This window comes from Typopeltis vanoorti, chromosome 18 (assembly GCF_054136105.1).
Source record: "Typopeltis vanoorti isolate ZY-2024b chromosome 18, IOZ_Tvanoo_1.0, whole genome shotgun sequence".
NCBI lineage: Eukaryota > Metazoa > Arthropoda > Arachnida > Uropygi > Thelyphonidae > Typopeltis > Typopeltis vanoorti.
The window spans coordinates 54,675,884-54,696,309 of NC_143566.1; the positions used below are offsets into that span (position 1 = coordinate 54,675,884).

Below are 20,426 nucleotides of genomic sequence, written 5' to 3' on the forward strand. Positions count from 1 at the left end.
ATCACCAGAGATCCTACTTTATATTCCAGGCCACCTACAACCGCCCTTAGAGGGCACTCCACCTAGATAGGACTTTAGTGTCGCCCACGTGGTTGGGCTTAGTATTGTATGATATTTGTATTATGTTACATTAGTTATTTTTGTAATCCCCGTAGATGTCCTAGTGACTAGGACGAAATATAGGAAGTATTAAATTCTTTTTAATCCTTTCTGAGTGTTGTAAAAAATCCATTAAACCTCCAACATTTGCATTCCATGGTTCAACCATCCTCCATGCAAAGAAACCACTCCTCATCCTCTTTCTCACAGTTTCCTTTCGTAACTTCCAGGGATGGCCCCTTGTCATGCTCCTTCCCACTGTTCAACCAAGCAAAAGAACTCCCCAGTGTCAACCCTGAAACCACCTCTCAACAGTTTAAAAGTTTCAATCATATTGCTCCTCCTTCTTCTACCCACCAAACTCTGCAGTCCACACTCCCTCAGCCGATCCTCATAACTAACATTGTACAGTCCCGACACCATCTTTGTTATCCGTCTTTGTACCCTTTCCACAGTTATCTTTGTTATCTGCCTTTGTACCCTTTCCACAGTTAATTTATCCCCTTCAAATCCTGGAGACCAAATCTGAGAACTATAGTCTAAGTGTGGTCTGATCGGAGCCTTATGCAACAGAATAATAACCATTTTATCTCTGCAGGTCAGTGTCCTTCTCATTATTGCAGCAATCCTCTGTGTTACCTTCACTACCTTTGCAATATGTCCCCTAAATTTCAGGTTTCTATCAATCATCAAACCCAGATCTCTTGTCTCTCCTACTTCCTCCAGTTTAACTACTCCAATAGAGAATGATAGACCATTTTGCTACTTATGTTTTTCATGGCATTGTGATAGCTCTCAGAGTCTCTAAGGTTTTCTTCAACCCCACTCATTTGTACAAGCTAAAAATCTATTCTAATCCTCCTGTAGAGAATTAATATCAACAGTGGTCCTTATTATTCACCCTGTCTTTGTTTCATCAGCAAACAACTGATGATTGATTGGTGTTTTGGATTCAAATTAATGGACTAATGTGTTTAATTTTGGTATATTATTGGAGCCTTATTAGCGTGGTTAGTGTACTAAAGTGTTTTATAACATAATCTATGTCGGGAAGTCACCGCTAGATGAATTCGTAATGAGTAGTGTTCATGCGAGCATAAGATAAGTATCATTTTCAGTTATCGATACAAATTACTTAATATTGTGTAGTTTTGTTTTGTTTGCCTTGCATATTTTAGTGCGTCTATTTTTGGTGTGTTATAACGTATAATTTGACAAAACACGTTACAGATAACTATGGCACCTGTGCGAAGGAAAATGGCGGCCAGTAATGAAGGTTCGCCATCGTTATCAAAGAACGGTAGCATAAAAGAAATGAGTCAGTGTACTAGCTGTGAAATGTACGCTTTGCGGAGTGCGGTCGGAGTGTGGTTAGATGATAATAAAGGATTGAATGTGTGTAGAAAATGTAGGGAGAATGCGGAATTGAAGTGTATTTCGGATCGTGAGTGTGATATTTTTGTCAACCTTCAGAATGAAGGAAATAGGGATATGACAAGAAACGGCAAGGTTGTACATGAAAATTGTGAGAGTGTGAATGTAGAAAGTGTGAATGATAGTATAAATGGTTTCTCAGAGAACAAAAAAGATGAGATAGATGCATTGAGTGAGATCGTGTTGTTGAATAGTGCAATAGAAAGAGCAAAACAGCAGCTAGAGTGCATGAACAAAAGTAGACTGAATGAACCAACCAATAATAAAAGGTATGACAGGAAAAATAGACGTATGAATGTGAACATGAACAAAATGAAGGATAGAGTGCTGTATGGAGACTCGTTAGTACGAGGTGTGTTAGTAGAGGATTTGACAAAATCGTACCAACCTGGTGCGACCATAAAGGATGTAACTGAGTCTATTAGAGAGCAAAAGGAAAGGGCGAAAGAAATGATTGTTGTGGCAGGTACGAATGACTTGAAAGGAGATAAAATGGAAATGATAGAAGACCTGAATGAATTGTTTGAGGTAGCAAAAGAAAAGAGTGAGAGAGTTAGAATGATTAGTCTTTTGCCACGGTATGACAGTGAAATGTTTAAAAGGAGGGCTATAATTGCAAATGACTTTATGCGTGGGTTATGTATGACGAGTGGTGTGGAATTTGTGGATGTGTGGAGTGAGTTTGATGGGCGAAAGGATCTATATAAGATGGATGGCTTGCATTTGAATGGTTACGGTGTAAGAAGACTTGAGAAAGTGTTGCTGAATGTAGTGGATGTGCAAATTCAGGGAAACTAGATTTGTTAGGGGGGGGGGGAGTAGAGATACAGTCCTTATGGAGGCAGTTGAATGTAAGAATGAATATAATATGCCAGAGCAAATAAGGACAACAAATCTGAGTGGGATAGTTAATATAAGGCATCAAGGTAGGGTTGGGGCTAATGGGGGTCTTAAATTCATGTACACTAATGCTAGGAGTATTAGGAACAAGAAGGAAGAGTTTTTGGCCATAGTTGGCACTTCCAGACCACAGGTTATAGGTATTAGTGAAACATGGCTGACTGTAGATGATATAACTAGTGGGATTGAATGTGATGGGTATAGTGTGTTCAGGAATGACAGAGAGAATAAAATGGGGGGAGGAGTATTGTTGATGATAGCTGATGAGCTCCAGCCAAGGAGAATAGAAGTTGAATTGCAGGATAGAGAAAAGAGCACATTTGAGGCCATTTGGTGTGAGATTGTGGCTAGCAGAACTAAATATACAATTGGGTGCTGCTATAGACCAGGTGATGGAAAAGATGGTGGTGACAGTATGCACAAGCAAATAGAAGAAATGGGTGGAAGGAGGGTGATTATTATGGGAGATTTCAACTATGGTCGCATTGATTGGAGTGAGGAGAGGACACACGGGAGGAAGGAACTGGATTTTATGCGGTTATTAAGGGATAACTATCTGCGACAGCATGTAATGGAAAATACTAGGGGTCAGAGAGTGCTTGACCTACTAATTGCATCTGAGAATTTGGCTGTAATGAATATTACCACGTTGCCACCAATCGGTGAGAGTGATCATAGGGTCTTAACTTGGGAGGTGGCTAAAGGTGTAGAATTTTCAATTAAGACGGTACATGTGGAATTATTGGGCTGGAAAGTATGACAAGCTTAGGAGTTTGATTGGTTCAGTGCCATGGCATGTACAACTGCAAGGACTAGAAGTTGATAGTGCATGGGAGGTAGTTAAGAAGTGCTTGCATGAAGCAATGGCTGACTGTATACCTAGAGTCCGAATAATAAATCAAGTAGGGGTTAAATGGATGAATAACACCATTAAGCTTGAGTTGCAAAAAAAGAAACAACTATGGAGGGAATTTAAGGAGAAGGGTGACCGGCAGGCACATGAACGGTATAAAGCGCAGGCCAGAAGGGTGACGAGTGTGGTAAGAAAAGCAAAAAAGGATTACGAAAGAACATTGGCCATGCAGGCTAAAGAGAATCCTAAACAGTTTTTTAGATATGTAGCAAGTAAAAGGAAAAATGTACATGGCAGATTGATTTTAAAGAATGCCGATGGTAGGGAGGTAACTGAATCAGTTGAGATAGTTGAGTTACTGAGTGAGCACTTTGCAAAAGTATATCATCCAGGTGGTGACATTGCAGAAACGAATAAACCAGTAGATTATACGGGAATTGTGGTTAATGAAGTGGAGGTGAGTAGTCTATTGCATAACCTCACTGTCAATACATCTGTGGGATTGGATGGTATACCAGCTCGTGTTGTACGAGAAGCAGCTAAAGAATTGTCAGTACCCTTGACCATTTTGTTTAATTTGAGTCTCGGGTCTGGGTTAGTCCCGAGCGGGTGGAAAGAGGGGAAATAGTTCCACTGCATAAAGGTGGTTCCAAGACTGCTGTTGTAAATTACCGACCGATTAGCATATCAGGAATCATTGTCAAGGTCTTAGAGAAAATAGTCAAGAGGAAAATACAAGATTGGATAGAAGAAAATGGGATACTGTATCGGGGGCAGCATGGTTTTGTGAAGGGTAGGTCATGCCTCAGTAACTTGCTCGTATTATAACACAGTGACGGCTGAACTGGATAAGGGTAATGGGTATACGGTGATTCTACTGGACCTTGCCAAGGCCTTTGACAGGATTCCACATGGAATTCTAATCAGTAAATTGCAGCATATGGGAATGGACATAGGGTTGGTGAGATGGATAGGAGGGTGGTTGACGGAGAGATATCAGAGAGTGGTTTACTCGGGAGTAGAGTCCACAAGACGGCCTGTGACTAGTGGTGTGCCACAAGGATCTGTTCTTGGACCACTGCTGTTTAATTTGTTCATAAATGATATAAGAAATGATCTGAGAGGAACAGTTCATTTGTTTGCGGATGATGCGAAGTTGGGTAGGGCAATAGTGAATGCAGATGACGTCAAAATTTTGCAGGATGATTTGGATAGATTGGAGGTCTAGGCTAAGGAGAATGGATGTCAGTTTAATGTGGCAAAATGTAAGGTTATGCATTTTGGGGTGAAAAGATTGGCGGCAGTTTACTGCATTGGTGGAACCCTGCTCCAGGAAATTGATGAGGCACGAGATTTAGGAGTGTTGGTAGATAAGGAATTGAAATTTAGGGGACACATTGCAAAAGTGACCAAAACAGCTCATCAAATCACTTGGTTGCTGAAGAATACGTTGACAAGCAGAGACAAGCAGGTTATTGTTCCTCTCTATCGAGCCTTGATAAGACCCCATCTAGACTACTGTGCTCAGATTTGGTCACCTAGGTTTCTTCTTGATGGGGAGGAGGTGGAGAGGATCCAGAGGCGAGTGACCAAGATGATAGCAGGTCTGTGGAATGAACCGTATGAGAACAGGTTGAGGATTTGTGGGTTGCAAAAATTGGTTGATAGGCGGAGGAGGGGAGATATGATTGAGACATTCAAATTACTGAAGGGTTTCTATAAAATTAATTCAGAAGATATTTTTGAGAACAGGGCTGGTTGTGGGAGGACTAGGGGACATCCATGGAAACTGGGCAAAAGTGTGGTTAGTAAAGGTGTTAGAGCTGGGTTCTTTACTTTTAGAGTAGTGAATGAGTGGAATGCGCTCCCTGAGTCTGTGGTGGATGCTGTGACAGTGAATGAGTTTAAGGCGAGGTATGATAGATACTGTATGAATGTCAAATAGTTGTGATGAATATGATTTGGGGCCTCCCTCGATGAGTCTAATGACTCCCTGGAGTTGCCCGTAATAATAGTAATAGTAATAATAATAGTAATGATCCCCAGTCAATCCATATGAAATATCTTTATCAAATAAGTTACACAGTAGGGCAGGACAAAGAATGGGGGAGCTAAGGCAAAGTGCCCTTAGGTGTGCTACTGGTTACCTTCCTTGTCTGAAACTGCTCCATCATACACAACTTGCTGGTATCATTAAGAAACCAATCTTCTATCCATCTAAAGCCAATCTGTTATCCACTCTCATCTTCTGCAGCTTATTCACCAACTTGTCATGCAGTAATCTATAAAGTGCCTTTGCCAAGCCCAAGAAAACTATTGTATATAAATCTCTCTCTCTCTCAATATATTTGTCACATTATCATACAATCTAAGCAGATTGCTAAAACAAGACCTGCCCTTCACAAATCCACTGACCATCATAGAGAATCCTATTTCTGTATATATCTGCATTCTCCACAAATGCAGATAAATACAGACCAGTTTGTAAATGTAAACTTCTGTCCTAGAACCATGCTTGTGAAGAGGTACTATACTGTCTTCTTTCCACTCCCCAGGAACTATTCCACTGTAAGGCTTTCATTAACACATTCGTTGCCATGCTCCCAGGGCATAGTTTGTTACTGCATGGCAAGAACTTTCAATTCTACAAAGTCAGTACGAGTTATCTCGTAGCTGGCTTATCAGACAGAATTAATTTTGTCTTATAAGCCATAGGTTGAGGTGATACGAGTAATCTTGTATCACCTCCACCTATGTCTTACATGCACTGATGACTGTGCAACTTCAGTTCAGAAGCAGTGATGTTCAGCATTCAGTGCAGTAAGGTTTATTGCTTCTAGTCTTACAATTATTTGAAATTACCTAAATAAAAACCTTCAATTATGCCATGGCCAGTAAAACAAAGCTTACTGATGAAGAATTAGAAGCTTACGCTAATATGAGCGATGATGAATAGAATGAATTATTTGGTTCTGATTCCGAAGATGATTATAATTCTACTGATGACTCTAGTGATGACTCAGATGATGATATATCGTATATAAATATATGTATATGTTCAAAAAAATTCAAAAAATTGTTTTATTTGCATTAATAAATACACAGTTTAGGCAACAATACCTCTTATAATATACTATACTTTTGCTGAAATTATTTTCCTTCTATCAAGCCCCCAGACATGCTCTCCTCTTTATTCACAAGCCAAGGGTCCAAATTAACGTGCTTATACTATGGGTTAACTCGTGCTTGGCATAGGAGGTTGGTAATCAACATAAGAGTATATTCATAGTTGGCTTGTAAGGCTCATATACCAACTACGAGTATACTCATAGTGCAGCAAACGTGTTAATAATTATGTCAAGGGCATAACAAACTCTTTTGCACATTCCTTAAAATGTTGCAATATGTCATGAATTCCCATAACCTTATTACCATCTAACCCAAGCAATACTTGATACACCTCAGATTCGTTCACCTCTAAGTCCTCTAATATTTGTATCCAATTCTGCATGTTGTACAGCATTATTTACTCAGCATGATCAGAAGCAGGCCTGGTTGGCCAAATGGTTAGCGTATCCACTCTTCAGCCAAAAGACTGCAGGTTTGAATTCTGCCATAGGCATGAATGTTTGTGATTGTCTGCGAAAATACTAGTGGTGGTGGTGGTGGGCAGTAGATGGTGTTGGTGTGGATGATGCGGCTTGCTGTAGTTGGTGGGTTGAGTGGTGGAGATGAAGAGTTGTAGAGTAGGTGTCCTCCCTCGATGAGTCTTTGGACTTCCTGGAGGTGTTATGTAATAATAATAATATCCTTATCTATAATTATTTTCTTATCATAACTATCCACCAGTTTTAACTTTCCATAATAACTATTCCTGCTTGCCATATATCTGAAGAATTTCCTCAGATTTTGTTTGACCTGACTGGTCAATCTCCTCTCATACTGTATTTTTATTTTTTTTACTATTCTTTTCTCCTTTCTGACCTGCAGTTTATATTCCTTATGCATCTGTTCATTACAAACTGTCCATGTACCTCCTCCATAACAGTTTCTTTTCCCACACCACTTCATTTATTTCACTGTTCATTTACTTCACTCCTACTCTATTTATTTACATAACTCTTGGTATATAGTTATGCATTAAATGTGTCACATTTTCTTAATAATTTGCATGTTCTGTCAACTCTTTTCCACACAGCTCTTCAACGCATGTTACTGATGCTAATTGACTTTGGAGCTTTTCCTTATAGCCCACCTTATAATTCCACATGTACACATACCGGCCACTGAATTAGAAACCTTTATGCAGATGTGCATAAACTTCACTTATGCAGAATATATGCAAAATACATTGTGTGTGTGTGTGTGTGTGTGTGTGTGTGTGTGTGTGTGTGTGTGTGTGTGTGTGTGTGTGTGTGTGTGTGTGTGTGTGTGTGTGTCACCCTATGTTTTAGACAACTATTTAAGAATGCTGCTAGTCAGTAATCATCAATAATGTTGATCACAATGGGAAAAACAAAGGATCTTTAGGAATTAGATAAGGGGATTATTGTAGGTGCCCATCAGGCTGGGGCCACAATTTTGAAAACAGCAGAGCTGACCAGTTCATAGACTGAGGGATTTATTTCATTTCATAAACAAGGAGCTCAGTTATTAATTTGGTGTTTGTCTAGGGTAGAATATGAAAAAAAAAAAAACCAAGAATGGGACATAAAAAGCAAAGAAAAAATGTGTTACAAGATTCAGAGGTTAGACAATTTTAGTAAAGATTCCAGATATCAACAAAGTATAGGAAAACTGCAGCACACATTAATACTGTGTACAGTCAAACGATTCATAAACCCTACTCAAGTAACAAACTATGGTCTTTTTCAATACTACTTCATGTCTCGAGTAATCAAGGAGGCCTTAGATTGGGTGATGGAAATTATCTACCAACTAAAGACATGCACAAACATCCATGCCACAGTGGGATTTCAACTAACAGTCTATTGGTTCCAGTATCATGTCTGCTTTGGAAGTTAGCTAATGCTCAGTTAGCTAGTGCTATGTCTGCATATCATCTTCTTTAACAAGATGTTTTTTTATTATTATTACGGGTATCTCCATGGAGTCAGTAGACTCATCGCGGGAGACCCAAACTAGCAAAACAATATCTGTCATATCTCTTCTTGAATTCATTTACAGACAAAGAGCTCACAACTAAGTCAGGCAATGAATTCCACTCATTCACCACCCTCCAGGCAAAAAACCTTGTTCTGACACCTTTGTTAACTACACTCTTCTTTAATTTCCAGAGATGACCTCTTGTTCTTCCATCACTTTCACACAGCTGAAACATTTCCCCTGCATCAATCCTATAAAAACCTTTTAGTAATTTGAATGTTTCTATCATATCCCCTCTTCTTCGCCTATCAACCAATCTCTGCAATCCACAAGCTCTCAATCTATCAATGTAGGGAGCATTTTTTATATCACTCACCAACTTGGTCACTCTTCTCTGAACCCTCTCCTCATCTCCAGGTGACCAGACCTGAGCACAGTAATCCAAATGTGGAAGTATCAATGCTTTATAAAGGGGAATAATAACCTCTTTATCTCTGGATGTCAGTGTGTTCCTCAACAACCAAGTAATCCTATGTGCAATCTTGGACACCTTAGCAATGTGTCCTCTGAACTTCATCTCCCTATCTACCAATACCCCTAAGTCCCTAGCCTCATCAATCTCTTGGAGTACCTTTCCATCGATGTAGTACACAGCTGGTAATCTTTTAATCCCAAAATGCATGACTTTACACTTTTCCACATTGAACTGACATCCATTTTCTTTTGCCCATTTTACCAGCTTATTTAAATCCTCCTGCAAACTTTCAACATCAGCTTGATTTTTTATTGCACTACACAACTTTGCATCATCAGCAAACAACTGAATATCTCCCTTTAAGCCGTTTCCTATATCATTTATATACAAATTAAACAACATTGGCCCAAGCACAGAGTTTTTTTTACTTGCCCTTTTCAAGCAAAAACATAATTTTCACTTCCTACTCCCCCTCCCCTCCACTATTTCTAATTTTGAGCGATGATCTGTTTCATCTGAATCTTCGTTTTCTAGTATGAATCATCTTCATTACTAACACATTAATTTTCTTTTTTTTTGTTAGGAAATAATGATTAATTCTTATTCCAAAGTCTGTCATGTCAAATGTTTATGTGTTTAGATGATGGTTTGCTTGGATAATGTTTGAGATACACTAATATCTCTGTAAGAGACTGGTTTTCCAGTTGCATGTAATAAACAAAAAAGAAAACCCATCAGTCATGAAGATGGCAATTATCTATTTATTTATCATTACTATCAGCTCTTCAAAGAGCCAAAAGATTTACTTGTGAAAGATCTCTTCCTTAATTATTAATATGTTATAGTATCAAACCAAACATTCATCATGAACAAACATGAACACATTCATCCATCTTGGCACCTCTGGTAATACATTTCACTTGTCCACTGCTCTTAAGGCAAAAGAAATTTATGCTTCACTACTTTAAAGCTCACACCTCCCTTTATAAAAATTACTATATGTTTTTAAATGTTTTTAAAACATTCTTAAAGCAAAGACAATGTGAAAATATATTCTACTTACGTTCCACAATAAGTTCACACGTAGTTTTATCAGCATTTGTTTTACAGGTGTATTCACCCTCATCAACTAATTTTGTACTCTTAATTATAAGTCTTCGTTTACGACCCTCTGAAGCTATTTCAATTCTAAAAAATGACATACAGAAGAAATACAAAAAAAAAAAATCACATCATTACTGCAGATAAAAATTAAGTAAAATAAGAAATACAACATTTATTCCTGATGCAGACAGAATTAACATTATACAACTTCTGTGTAAATATACATGATATAATTTCATAATATTATATCAATAATATGAATTGTATTAATCATTAAATTTATTGATATTAATAACTATAATATGTATATTGTGCTCCCTTAGTTATCCAACCTTCAATTATTCAATTCTTGAATGGGTTGATGTGTCAATTATCTAATCCTACAAATATCTGACCAGCTAATTACTCTCCTTTTGTGGTTGGATAATTGAGGAATTATTGTAATTCCATGTAAATATTCATATACAAGTAAATCTTTTTTCTTGTTCCTCTTCAACGATTAAGACAAAGTCTTTGTAAATAAATGAATGATTAGCTCATTTACAGAAATCACCTCCTTTTCTGCAAATATTTGGCAGATAAACATATTGCAAAACCAAAATGGAAAATCTGGAAAATTGTAATTATTGTACAATAAATTATTATTATCACTGATGAATGTGTAAGTTTCTGTGATTTAGCACTGACTTCCATAGAGTCACAAGCCTCATCATGGAAGGTCCATCTTAGACAACACAGAGTCTGTCATCCCATTCCTTAAACTTATTCACTGTCTTCACTTTCACCAACTTCTCAGGCAATGAGTTGTTTTAAAGGTATGTTCACCCCTGTTAGCTCTTATTTTGTATTCCTTTTTATGATCCTCTGGAGCTATTTCGAATCTAAAAAATGACATACAGAAGAATGATGATAATCATAAATACAAATGACATGATGTTGTGCAAAATCTAATATTATGACCAACTGACCAAACATCTTCAACTTTGGACTAGTGTTTCTACCACTGATCGCTATAATTTTCTCCTCTGATATTTGACTTAGTGCAACACTTAATTGACCAATTGACCACTGCTGGTGTTTAGTTCCTGGCTGTTTAAAAACACAGTAACTATAATATATATATATATATAAAATCAGTTAGCACCTTTTTGTTCCCATATAGGGGAGTAGGCGAGGCCATTTTAGCCCTATCTAACTTTTTTGGAGACGGAGTAGGTAACTGGGAGTGAGATTAAACTGAGTGCAGTTCAACCTCCACTGGTAGCCAATCAGATATAGCTGGCCCAAGGCTAGCTATCACTAATTAATTGGCACGCAGTGAAGAAGACGGCTAACAAGTACTGCCATCTCATGGTCCCTAACCCTACACAATTTTTAATGTCTGAAAACAATGTGGGTTCGATGGCCGATTTTCTTGAGTTTACAAGACAAAAAACACAATTTTCCAGGAAGAAAAAACCACTTGCCTGTGCCAGAGATCGATTAACTCGAGAATCGGTAAAAAAAATGACTTGATATATATATATATATATTCACTTTTTTAACATGATTTTAATTTTATGCTTTTGAATTTTAACTTATATAGTTATTTATTTTGCTTTGTTTATTTATTTGTTTATCATATGAAGATACAATGGCTGGATGCCTCACAGACATTTAGCACCACATTATGAAACAAATATACAGTATATTACTGTTGATTGTAATGTATTTTTGTTTGTAAATTGCATGTGTGTCTCTGGCTAGTTTATCTGGTTGTGGGACAAAAAAACATGAGTTTCTGGGAGGAAAAATCCTGCCACCTCCATACAAGCTCAGCTAACTTCCCTTCAGTTGAAAAGTCCTGATAAAGGTTAATGTTCGAGATTGGATGCAAACCCAGGTCTTTCCAACCATAGGGGTTTGTGTACACAGACCGAGCTACAGATTCTCTTAGCTTTATTAATAACTCCTTACATTTTGACAAAAAGAAATGTAAATAGGCATATAGAGCAAAAATACTTAAGTAATAAAACTGCTTATTATTACTATTAAATAGTCACAATATTGCTTATCATTATCAATAGTATTTTCCTTTTTTTGAGTGTGTGACAGGATATTTGTTCTGCAAAATTTGTTATATGTACAACCAAACAGCGTGTTATATAGCATTGATGCACTACCAGAATCCAGAATTCTAAAACTGTCCACTGAGGTGTCCTCACAACTTTAAGCAACATTCCCCCTAAACTTTAGGTCCTTATTTCCCCATATCCTTTATCTCCTCCACCTGTTCTAAGCTATCCCACTAACTGTATATACTCTGCATCCCATCTTTGCTCCCCAAATTTTAAAACTACAGTTTGCAACACTGAATTCGTAACCCTATTCCCAAGTCCATTCACAAGAATATTCAAGTTCTTTTGTTAATCACATCTGTTCTACTACCCATAGTTCTTCAGTAACATCTGCAAACAACTGCATGTTCCCTCTTAGTCCTTTCCCAGTATTATGAAGATACAAGTTAAACAGCAATGTTCCCAAAAACAGAAATTGCTCACCAATCTCCAATCCAACCCACTAATCTATTATCTAACTTCTTCAATTCCCATTTAATTACCATCTTGCTGGGATGACCTGCAAGAGGTCATCCCAGCATGTCATGTGGCAATCTATCAAATGCCTTTATAAATTCAAAATATACTACTGTGTATGTATCTCCCTGGTTCAATACATTTGTCACCTTGTCATAATAAGTAAGTATGCATTGCGAAAGCATGATCTTCCTTTGGCAAACCTACATCATCACTTGTCTTGTTCTGCTTCGATAATGCCTTCTTCTTCTCCCAGACAGCATGCCTAATCTTTTCATTCATCCATTTCACACCTATCTTATTTAACCTTTTGATCCATGGGATACATTCAGATGTTGCTTTTGCTAGATAGTTCTTTAGTGGTACCCAACAAGCACTGACAGTCTTTCTATCCAATTCCTCATTTCATGATATAAATTGCAAGCTCTCTCTCCCAAGTATTTCATAATCACCAGTCTTATAATTTTGTGTATACATTCTTTCTTCAACTAAATACTGCCTCTAAATCATTGCCACTACTTCCCTCTTGTATCTGCACTCTGCAAGGGTACAGTAGCACTACTCTGTTATCATTAATGGCATACCCTCCCTCTTTTCCTTTCTACCCTTTCTATCTTCACAAATACAGTCATACACCTCATCTCTATTCCTGTCACGATGTCATCCACATCCAACCATTTCTCGCTTATTCTGGCAATTTCTGGGTGAATGAATTCCAGTGGTGATAATTAGTTACAGCAATTTCCTTCCTATTATTTCAAATTTATCTGGAATTTGTAAATAAACATAATAGTTCATTTGTGGATCTATAAGACATTCCTGTGGCACTACTTTCTATACCCCCTCACCATTCACAATTATCACCACCCATCATGCTACACTCACCAGATCCAAATCCCCTGCACCCCCCATACATTCCATTCCTTTCTTGTCTGTTCAAACATTCACTTATTATCCATCCAGCATCCATTTTTCTCATGTAATATCTCCCTGTCTATTTATCCCCTATCCATTTCCCCATCTGTTTTACTTTCCTGTTCTCTCATTCTCCATTCACAAACACTCCATCAATATCTCCTATCCTACTCTCTGTGCTTACATATTACCTCTTACCTCCCATAATTATTATTATTATTATTATTATTACCCAAGACCCCATGTAGTCAAAGACTCATCTAGGAGGTCCTTTTATCATACACACAGCTCATCATACCATGCTTTAAACACACTCAAATTCTGTGCAGACGACACACTCTCCGGAAAGGCATTCCAATCATTCACAACTCTGCATGAAAAAATAAAATGCTTCTCACACCCTCTTTATACAGTTTTCAGGGATGACCTCTGGTTCTACACTGATCTCCTACTATTTTCTGTAGAACCTCTCCAGCATTGATCCTTTAACAACCCCTTAATAACTTGTAGTTCTCAATCATATCTCCCCTCTTCCTCCTGTACACCAGACTCTGCAAGGTGCATCTTCTCAATCTTTCCTCATACTCGACATTCCAGAGGTAAGAAACTACCTTAGTCAGTCATCTCTGGACTCATTCCAACAGCTCTTCATCCTTCTGAAAAACAGGTGACCAAATCTGGGAAAAAATAGTCCATGTGCAGCCTAATCAAAGCCCTATAGAATGGAACAAGAATCTCCCTACTTCTACAAGTCAATGTCCTCAGCATCATTCCCAGAAACCTTTGTGTTGTCTTCACAATTTTGGCAATGTGTCTCCTACATTTCAGATCCTTATCCACTATCACCTCCAGATCTCTTATTTCCTATACCTCTGACAATATATCCTCACCAAGCATAAATTCTGCATCCCATCTTTATTTTCCAAATTTTAAACTCTACACTTTGCATCATTGAATTCACATCCCCATTCCCGTGCCCAATCACTCAATTTATTCAAGTCTTCTTGTAAGGCCACAACATCTTCTCTACTCTTCAAGGTTCATCCCAACTTTGCATCATCGGTAAACAAATGAATATCTCCATCCAAATCTTCACCAATATCATTAATATACAAGTTAAACAGCAGTGGCCCTAAAACAGAACCCTGAGGCACACCGCTAGTAACTTTCCTTTTCCTGGATATCGCTCCCCCAATACACAACTTCTTGATAATACCGATCAGATAGTCAGTCTCCAATCCAATGCACCAATCTAATATCCAACCCCATCCACTATAGTTTGACTCACAACTTATCATGCGATTATCTATCAAAAGCAATTGCAAAATCCAAGTATATTACTGTGCATCCTTCTCCTCTGTCCATGGAAGCAGTCACCTTATTGTAATAAGTAAGTACAGTATATTACTTACTTAAGTAATAGATAAGTAATTACTTACTTATTAATTACTTAAATAATTAATAAGTAAGTAGATTACTAAAGGGAGGTCATTAAACATGACCTCTTTAGTAAATCCATGCTGTCCATGAAAGATAATACCATTGTTGTCAACCCAATTCTGGATCCTAGTTCTCACAAGCTTCTCCAACAACTTAACTACAACACCTGACACACACACATATAGGCCTACAGTTTGATGCTTGCATTCGATCACCTTCTTTATGAAGTGGCACAATCTTGCCCTCTTTCTAGTCCTTAGGAACTTGACCAAGTGCAAGACTCGTATTAAAAAAATATGTCAAGGCCAGCATCAACTCCCTGGCACATTCCTTCAGAATACGTGGTGATATATTATCAAGTCCCACAGCCATATTTACATCTGGTTTGCTCAACTCCCCATACACCTCTTGCTCACTTACAGTCAGTCTCTCTTCCCCATCATCTACTGCTCTCAATCTCTCCATGAAGTCACACTCACAAGATTGAAAGACCTGTATGAACCGCTCATTAAGTATCTCCACCACACCTTCTACAACAACTGTCTTTATACCATTTTCTCCAATCAGTGTCATCCTTCCATAACCTCAAGGGCTCACTTTAGTGAGTACGGGCATGGCAAACCTGAGGTATCAGATGCTGGACCATGCCTTACTTCATGTAATATACATCTGATATATTATTCTGTAGACTGGTCCCTCCCCTTCTTTATTTGCTTTTTTATCCTCTCCTTGCTCCTTCCCCCTGATGCTATTAGAGTATTCGAGGGCAAGGGATGAAGCTTTCCTATCTTGTGAATGTGACTTCACCCGCCCTTGATGAGGTAGTCCTTAAAGAAGCGAGCCCAGCAGGTGGAGAGGATGTTGCGAGTGGGAATACTGAATGTTGAACGCATGACTGGAAGGGGAAGAGAGGTGGCAGACATGATGAGGAAGAGGAAGTTGGACATTTTATGTGTGCAGGAGACAAGGTGGAAGGGGGGAAAAGGCGAAAGAACTGAGAGATGGATATAAATTGTTCTACTCTGGAGCGAATAACGAGGGAAGAAATGGTGTAGGAATTGTGGTGTGTGGCAGAATGAAGGGCGAAGTACTGGAAGTGAGTAGAGGGGATGACAGGATCATGCAAATGAAATTGAGTCTTGGAGAAGAGTGGGTGGTCGTATTATTTGTATATGCCCGCAAGTTGGCTGTATAGCAGAGGAGAAAGATGAGTTCTGGAACGTGTTAGATGAAGAAATAGGGGAACTGGAAGAAAACAAGATGGTGATTGTTGGAGGAGACTTGAGGGAACTGGAAGAAAACGAGATGGTGATTGTCGGAGGAGACTTGAACGGACACATAGGGAGACAGAATAGAGACTGTGAAAGGGTGCATGGTGGCCATGGAGTGGGAATGATGAACCAGGAAGGAGAGAGAGGGTTGTGGGCTTCGCAGTAGCGTTTGATCTGGCATAATAAATTTAGTTTAATCCTTTATCCAAGTGTGAGCAAACAAAGTTTGCGCCTGAAAGTATCTTCAGGACTGGGGTAAGGTGGTACAACACCAGGCAACTCAATCCAAAGGTGGAGCAAGCTAAAAATTAAACTAAATTTATTATAGTCTAACCAAGTGAAAAATAAACTTTCAACATCTTTCTCTAAATCCAGAGTAATTTAATAAAAAGGTGGCACACTGTTTGGCAACTCCTATAGGTAGAGATGACCTTGCTAATGCTTCTGCTTGGTATCTCCACTTGTGCCTGGATCCCACTGAAGAGACCTCAATAAAGGTCGAAACTAGTCTGGATAGTGGCCCTTCCCTTAATGCATAACATTATACATATCTGCAAGGAGATGTGTTTTACATTATGTTAGATACTCAGATAGTGTTAGCTTGCTCCACCTTTGCAATGAGTTGCCTGGTGTTGTGCCACCTTACCCCAGTCCTGAAGATACTTTCAGGTGCAAATTTTGTTTGCTCACACTTGGATAAAGGATTAAACTAAATTTATTATAGTCTAACCAAGTGAAAAATAAACTTTCAACGTTTGATCTGGCAATTGTGAACTCATTTTTCTACAAGAGGGAAGAACATTTGAAAAAATTTAGGAGTGGTAACACCAGTTCACAAATTGACTACATTTTGACTAGAAGAAAACATCTTAAGTTGTGACAAATTATAAAATAATTCCAACAGATCAAGTGGCATGGCAACACCAACTGCTGTGCGCAAACTTTAAAATAAGATGGAAGATAAGAACCTCTGGATGCCATGGGATGAAGAAAATTAAGTGGTTTCACTTAAAAGAGGAGAATGTGAGGAATCATTTTAGGGAGAGGGTGTTAGAGAGGATTTCGGATGGACTGGAAAGTGTACAAGATTGGTGGAAACGTAATTCAAAAGTAATCCTGAGCTGTGCAATCGAGGTGCTTGGTGAGACATCTGGAAAGATTACAGAGGAGGGTTGGTGGTGGAATAATAATGTACAAGTGGTAGTGACATCTAAGAGGAAGGCAAAGCAGAAGTGGGATGAGTCAAGAGTGGAAGAGGACAGAGAGGTGTGTACAGAGAGAGAGAAAGCATGAAGCCAAGAGAGTGTGGCACAGGCGAAGGCCATGGCATATCAAGATCTGTATAATCAATTAGAAACAAAGGAAGGACAGAGAAAAGTTTACCAACTAGCAAAATGTAGAATAAAGCAGCAAAGGGCATCTTACATGTGAGGCAGATCAAAGACACTGAAGGAAGAGTATTATGGAGGAATGTGGACATAAGAAACAGATGGAGAATATACTTTGAGGGACTTTTGAATGAGGAAAATGCAAGGACTCACAGAGAAGATGGGCAGCCTTCTGAGGGGATGGTGCAGAACATCAGTAGAGTGGAAGTGACGGAGGCCATGAAGAGGATGAGGAATGGAAAATTGGTGGGCCCTGACAGAATTCCAGTGGAGACATGGAAGGCACTGCAGGAAGAGGGAATTGACCTGCTGTGGGACCTGTTCATGAAAGTTTGCCAACAGGAAAATATACCCGAGGAATGGAGGGAGAGTACTCTTGTCCCCATCTACAAGGGTAAAGGGGATGCACAAGACTGTAAAAATTACAGAGGAATAAAGTTGATGTCCCACACAATGAAAATTCTAGAAAGGGTTCTTGATGAAAGATTAAGGAAGGAGGTGGACATTGCAAAGGAACAATTTGGCTTCGTGCATGGTAGATCAACAGCAGATGCTATCTTTTGGAGTATGGCAGATGATGGAAAAGTTTCGAGAGAAACAAAGGGAGCTACATCTGGCATTTATTGATCTGGAAAAAGCACACGATAGAGTGCTAAGGCAAGAAGTCTGGAGGTGTCTGAGGGAGAAGATGGTTCTGGAGAAATATGTCAGGTTGGTGCGGGAGATGTACAGAAATGTGAAGACAAGTGTTCGAACCTGTCTGGGACAGACAGAAAGTTTTCAAGTAACAGTTGGCTTGCATCAAGGGCCAGCATTAAGTCCATTTCTGTTTAACATTGTGAAGGAGGTGGTGACGGAGGAGGTGAGAAGATGCGCCTTGGACAATGTTGTATGCAGATGATATCTTGCTGTGTGCCGATTCAAGAGAAGAAGCAGGAACTAAACTGGAAAGATGGAGAAAAGTACTGGAAGAGAGGTATGAGACTGAGCAGAAGTAAGACAGAGTATATTTGTTGCACAGTGGGCGGCAGCCAGGAGACAGATCTGGAACTGGAAGGAAATGTCATCAGGAAGGTGAGGGACTTTAGATACATAGGTTCAACAGTCGTAGAAGATGGAGGAGCTGAGAAGGAAGTAGGATGCAGGATACAAGCAGGGTTGGAGGAACTGGAGGGAGATGGCTGGAGTTATGCGATAAGAGGATGCCGATCAATCTGAAAGGCAAAATCTATAGGACAGTAGTGAGGCCAGCTATGACATATGCTATAAAGACTGTGGCCCTGAGGAAAAATAACATCAGCAGGATGGAAGTAGCAGAGATGAGAATGCTTAGGTGGATGTGCGGTGTGACCAGAAAGGATTGTCTGAGAAATGACTATGTGAGGGGAACAGTGAAAGTTACAAACTTAGGAGCGAAGATACAGGAGGCAAGGTTGAGATGGTTTGGTCATGTGATGAGGAGGGAGGACGAATATATGGGAAGAAGGGTATGCAGATGGATGTGCAAGGAAGGAGGAAGCATGGGCAGCCAAAGAAGAGATGGAGGGAGCTGGTAGAAGAGGACTTGAGGATGAAGAACTTGGATGTGGTGACAGTCCAAGACAGGAGGATGTTGAGGAGACTGATCATCAACAGTGACCCCACTTAAGTGGGAGAAGCTGCAGAAGAAGAAAAAGAAGTGTCATCCTTCCATAATTATTCTTTCTTTTGCTGGCTACATATCGAAAGAACTCCTTAGGATTCTTTTTGGCTTCATTAGCTAACTGCTGTTCATACCTCTCTTTAGATACCTTCACCAACCAAGTCACCCACCTTGCCTGTTACTACACTTATTATTCTCTCTTCCAGTACCATCCCTTCACCTCGCCACTAATGTTCATAAACTTCACTCCTTTGTACTTGCACATCTTCACTAACACACTATTCATGACCTTTTCTTGTTGTGTCGACTGATCACTGCTCATATGTGAGAAGATTTATTTGCATAAATCTTTTTGCTTAAGTATTAAGCATCTTTGCTATAAAATTCAAATATTAAACAAGGCACAATCAAATATAACTGAAGAATTAACCAGAAGAAAAGCAGTATAATTCAAAACAAGAAAAATACAACAATTTATTTATTCATCTGTTAATACTTCTAACTAGTTTTCTAACATCTTCAGCATACAAAGAGCTTTTTTCACTGCACACAAGCCCAAACAAATCAGTTATTACCTGGAACAATTTAAAATTATAAGGACATAAAAAAAAAGTACTCATTTTGGTGAGTGTTAAGTTGGAATTACTGTCTTGAGATTTCTGTTAATTTAACACAGCCATTATTGAAGCTTTAGGAGTGTTTCACTGCTGATGCTGAGTGGAAAAAAAGTCTCTAACTTGTGCCACTTTCACAAAATACAATGACCCCCCTCCCCTCCTTAGAAAGTTCTCTATGAAGGAATATCTAAAACATGGTTCAATTTTTACTTGCTACCTCAGTTCTCTGAAATGCATGTAACCCAATTCACAGGTACAATTCTCCTAAATGTGATAGAGGATGGAATTTTTCTATCCACTGTAATAGTAAACAAAACAACATTTATTTGGATATTGCAAGCATCATGACCAGATACAAACCTCCCTCAAAAGCAATATTTTAAAAAACAAAATAACAGTCTTACAAAATGAATAGTAAATAAAAAAACTATATAATAATCAGAAGATTACTATTGTGACCAAACATGATAAAAGTTTGGTTTGGTTTATGGTTTATTTGGCACAAAAACTACAAAGGTCATACTGTGCCATACTAAGGTTAATGCTATACATAAGCAGTTAAAGAAAATTGCAAACAATATGCCTGTACAAAAATTAGGTTCCACAAAG

At 38.7% G+C, this 20,426-nt stretch overlaps 1 protein-coding gene across 1 annotated transcript in view; it reads right to left on the reverse strand.

Moving 5' to 3' along the window:
* LOC150096673 (twitchin-like) overlaps positions 1 to 20,426 on the reverse strand; it is a 2,440,784-nt gene that overhangs the window by 1,876,529 nt on the left and 543,829 nt on the right. The window contains exon 25 of the mRNA XM_090408679.1: positions 9,931 to 10,055. Within this exon, the coding sequence (XP_090264805.1) occupies positions 9,931 to 10,055 (125 nt within the window). The remainder of the gene's footprint in view (positions 1 to 9,930; positions 10,056 to 20,426) is intronic.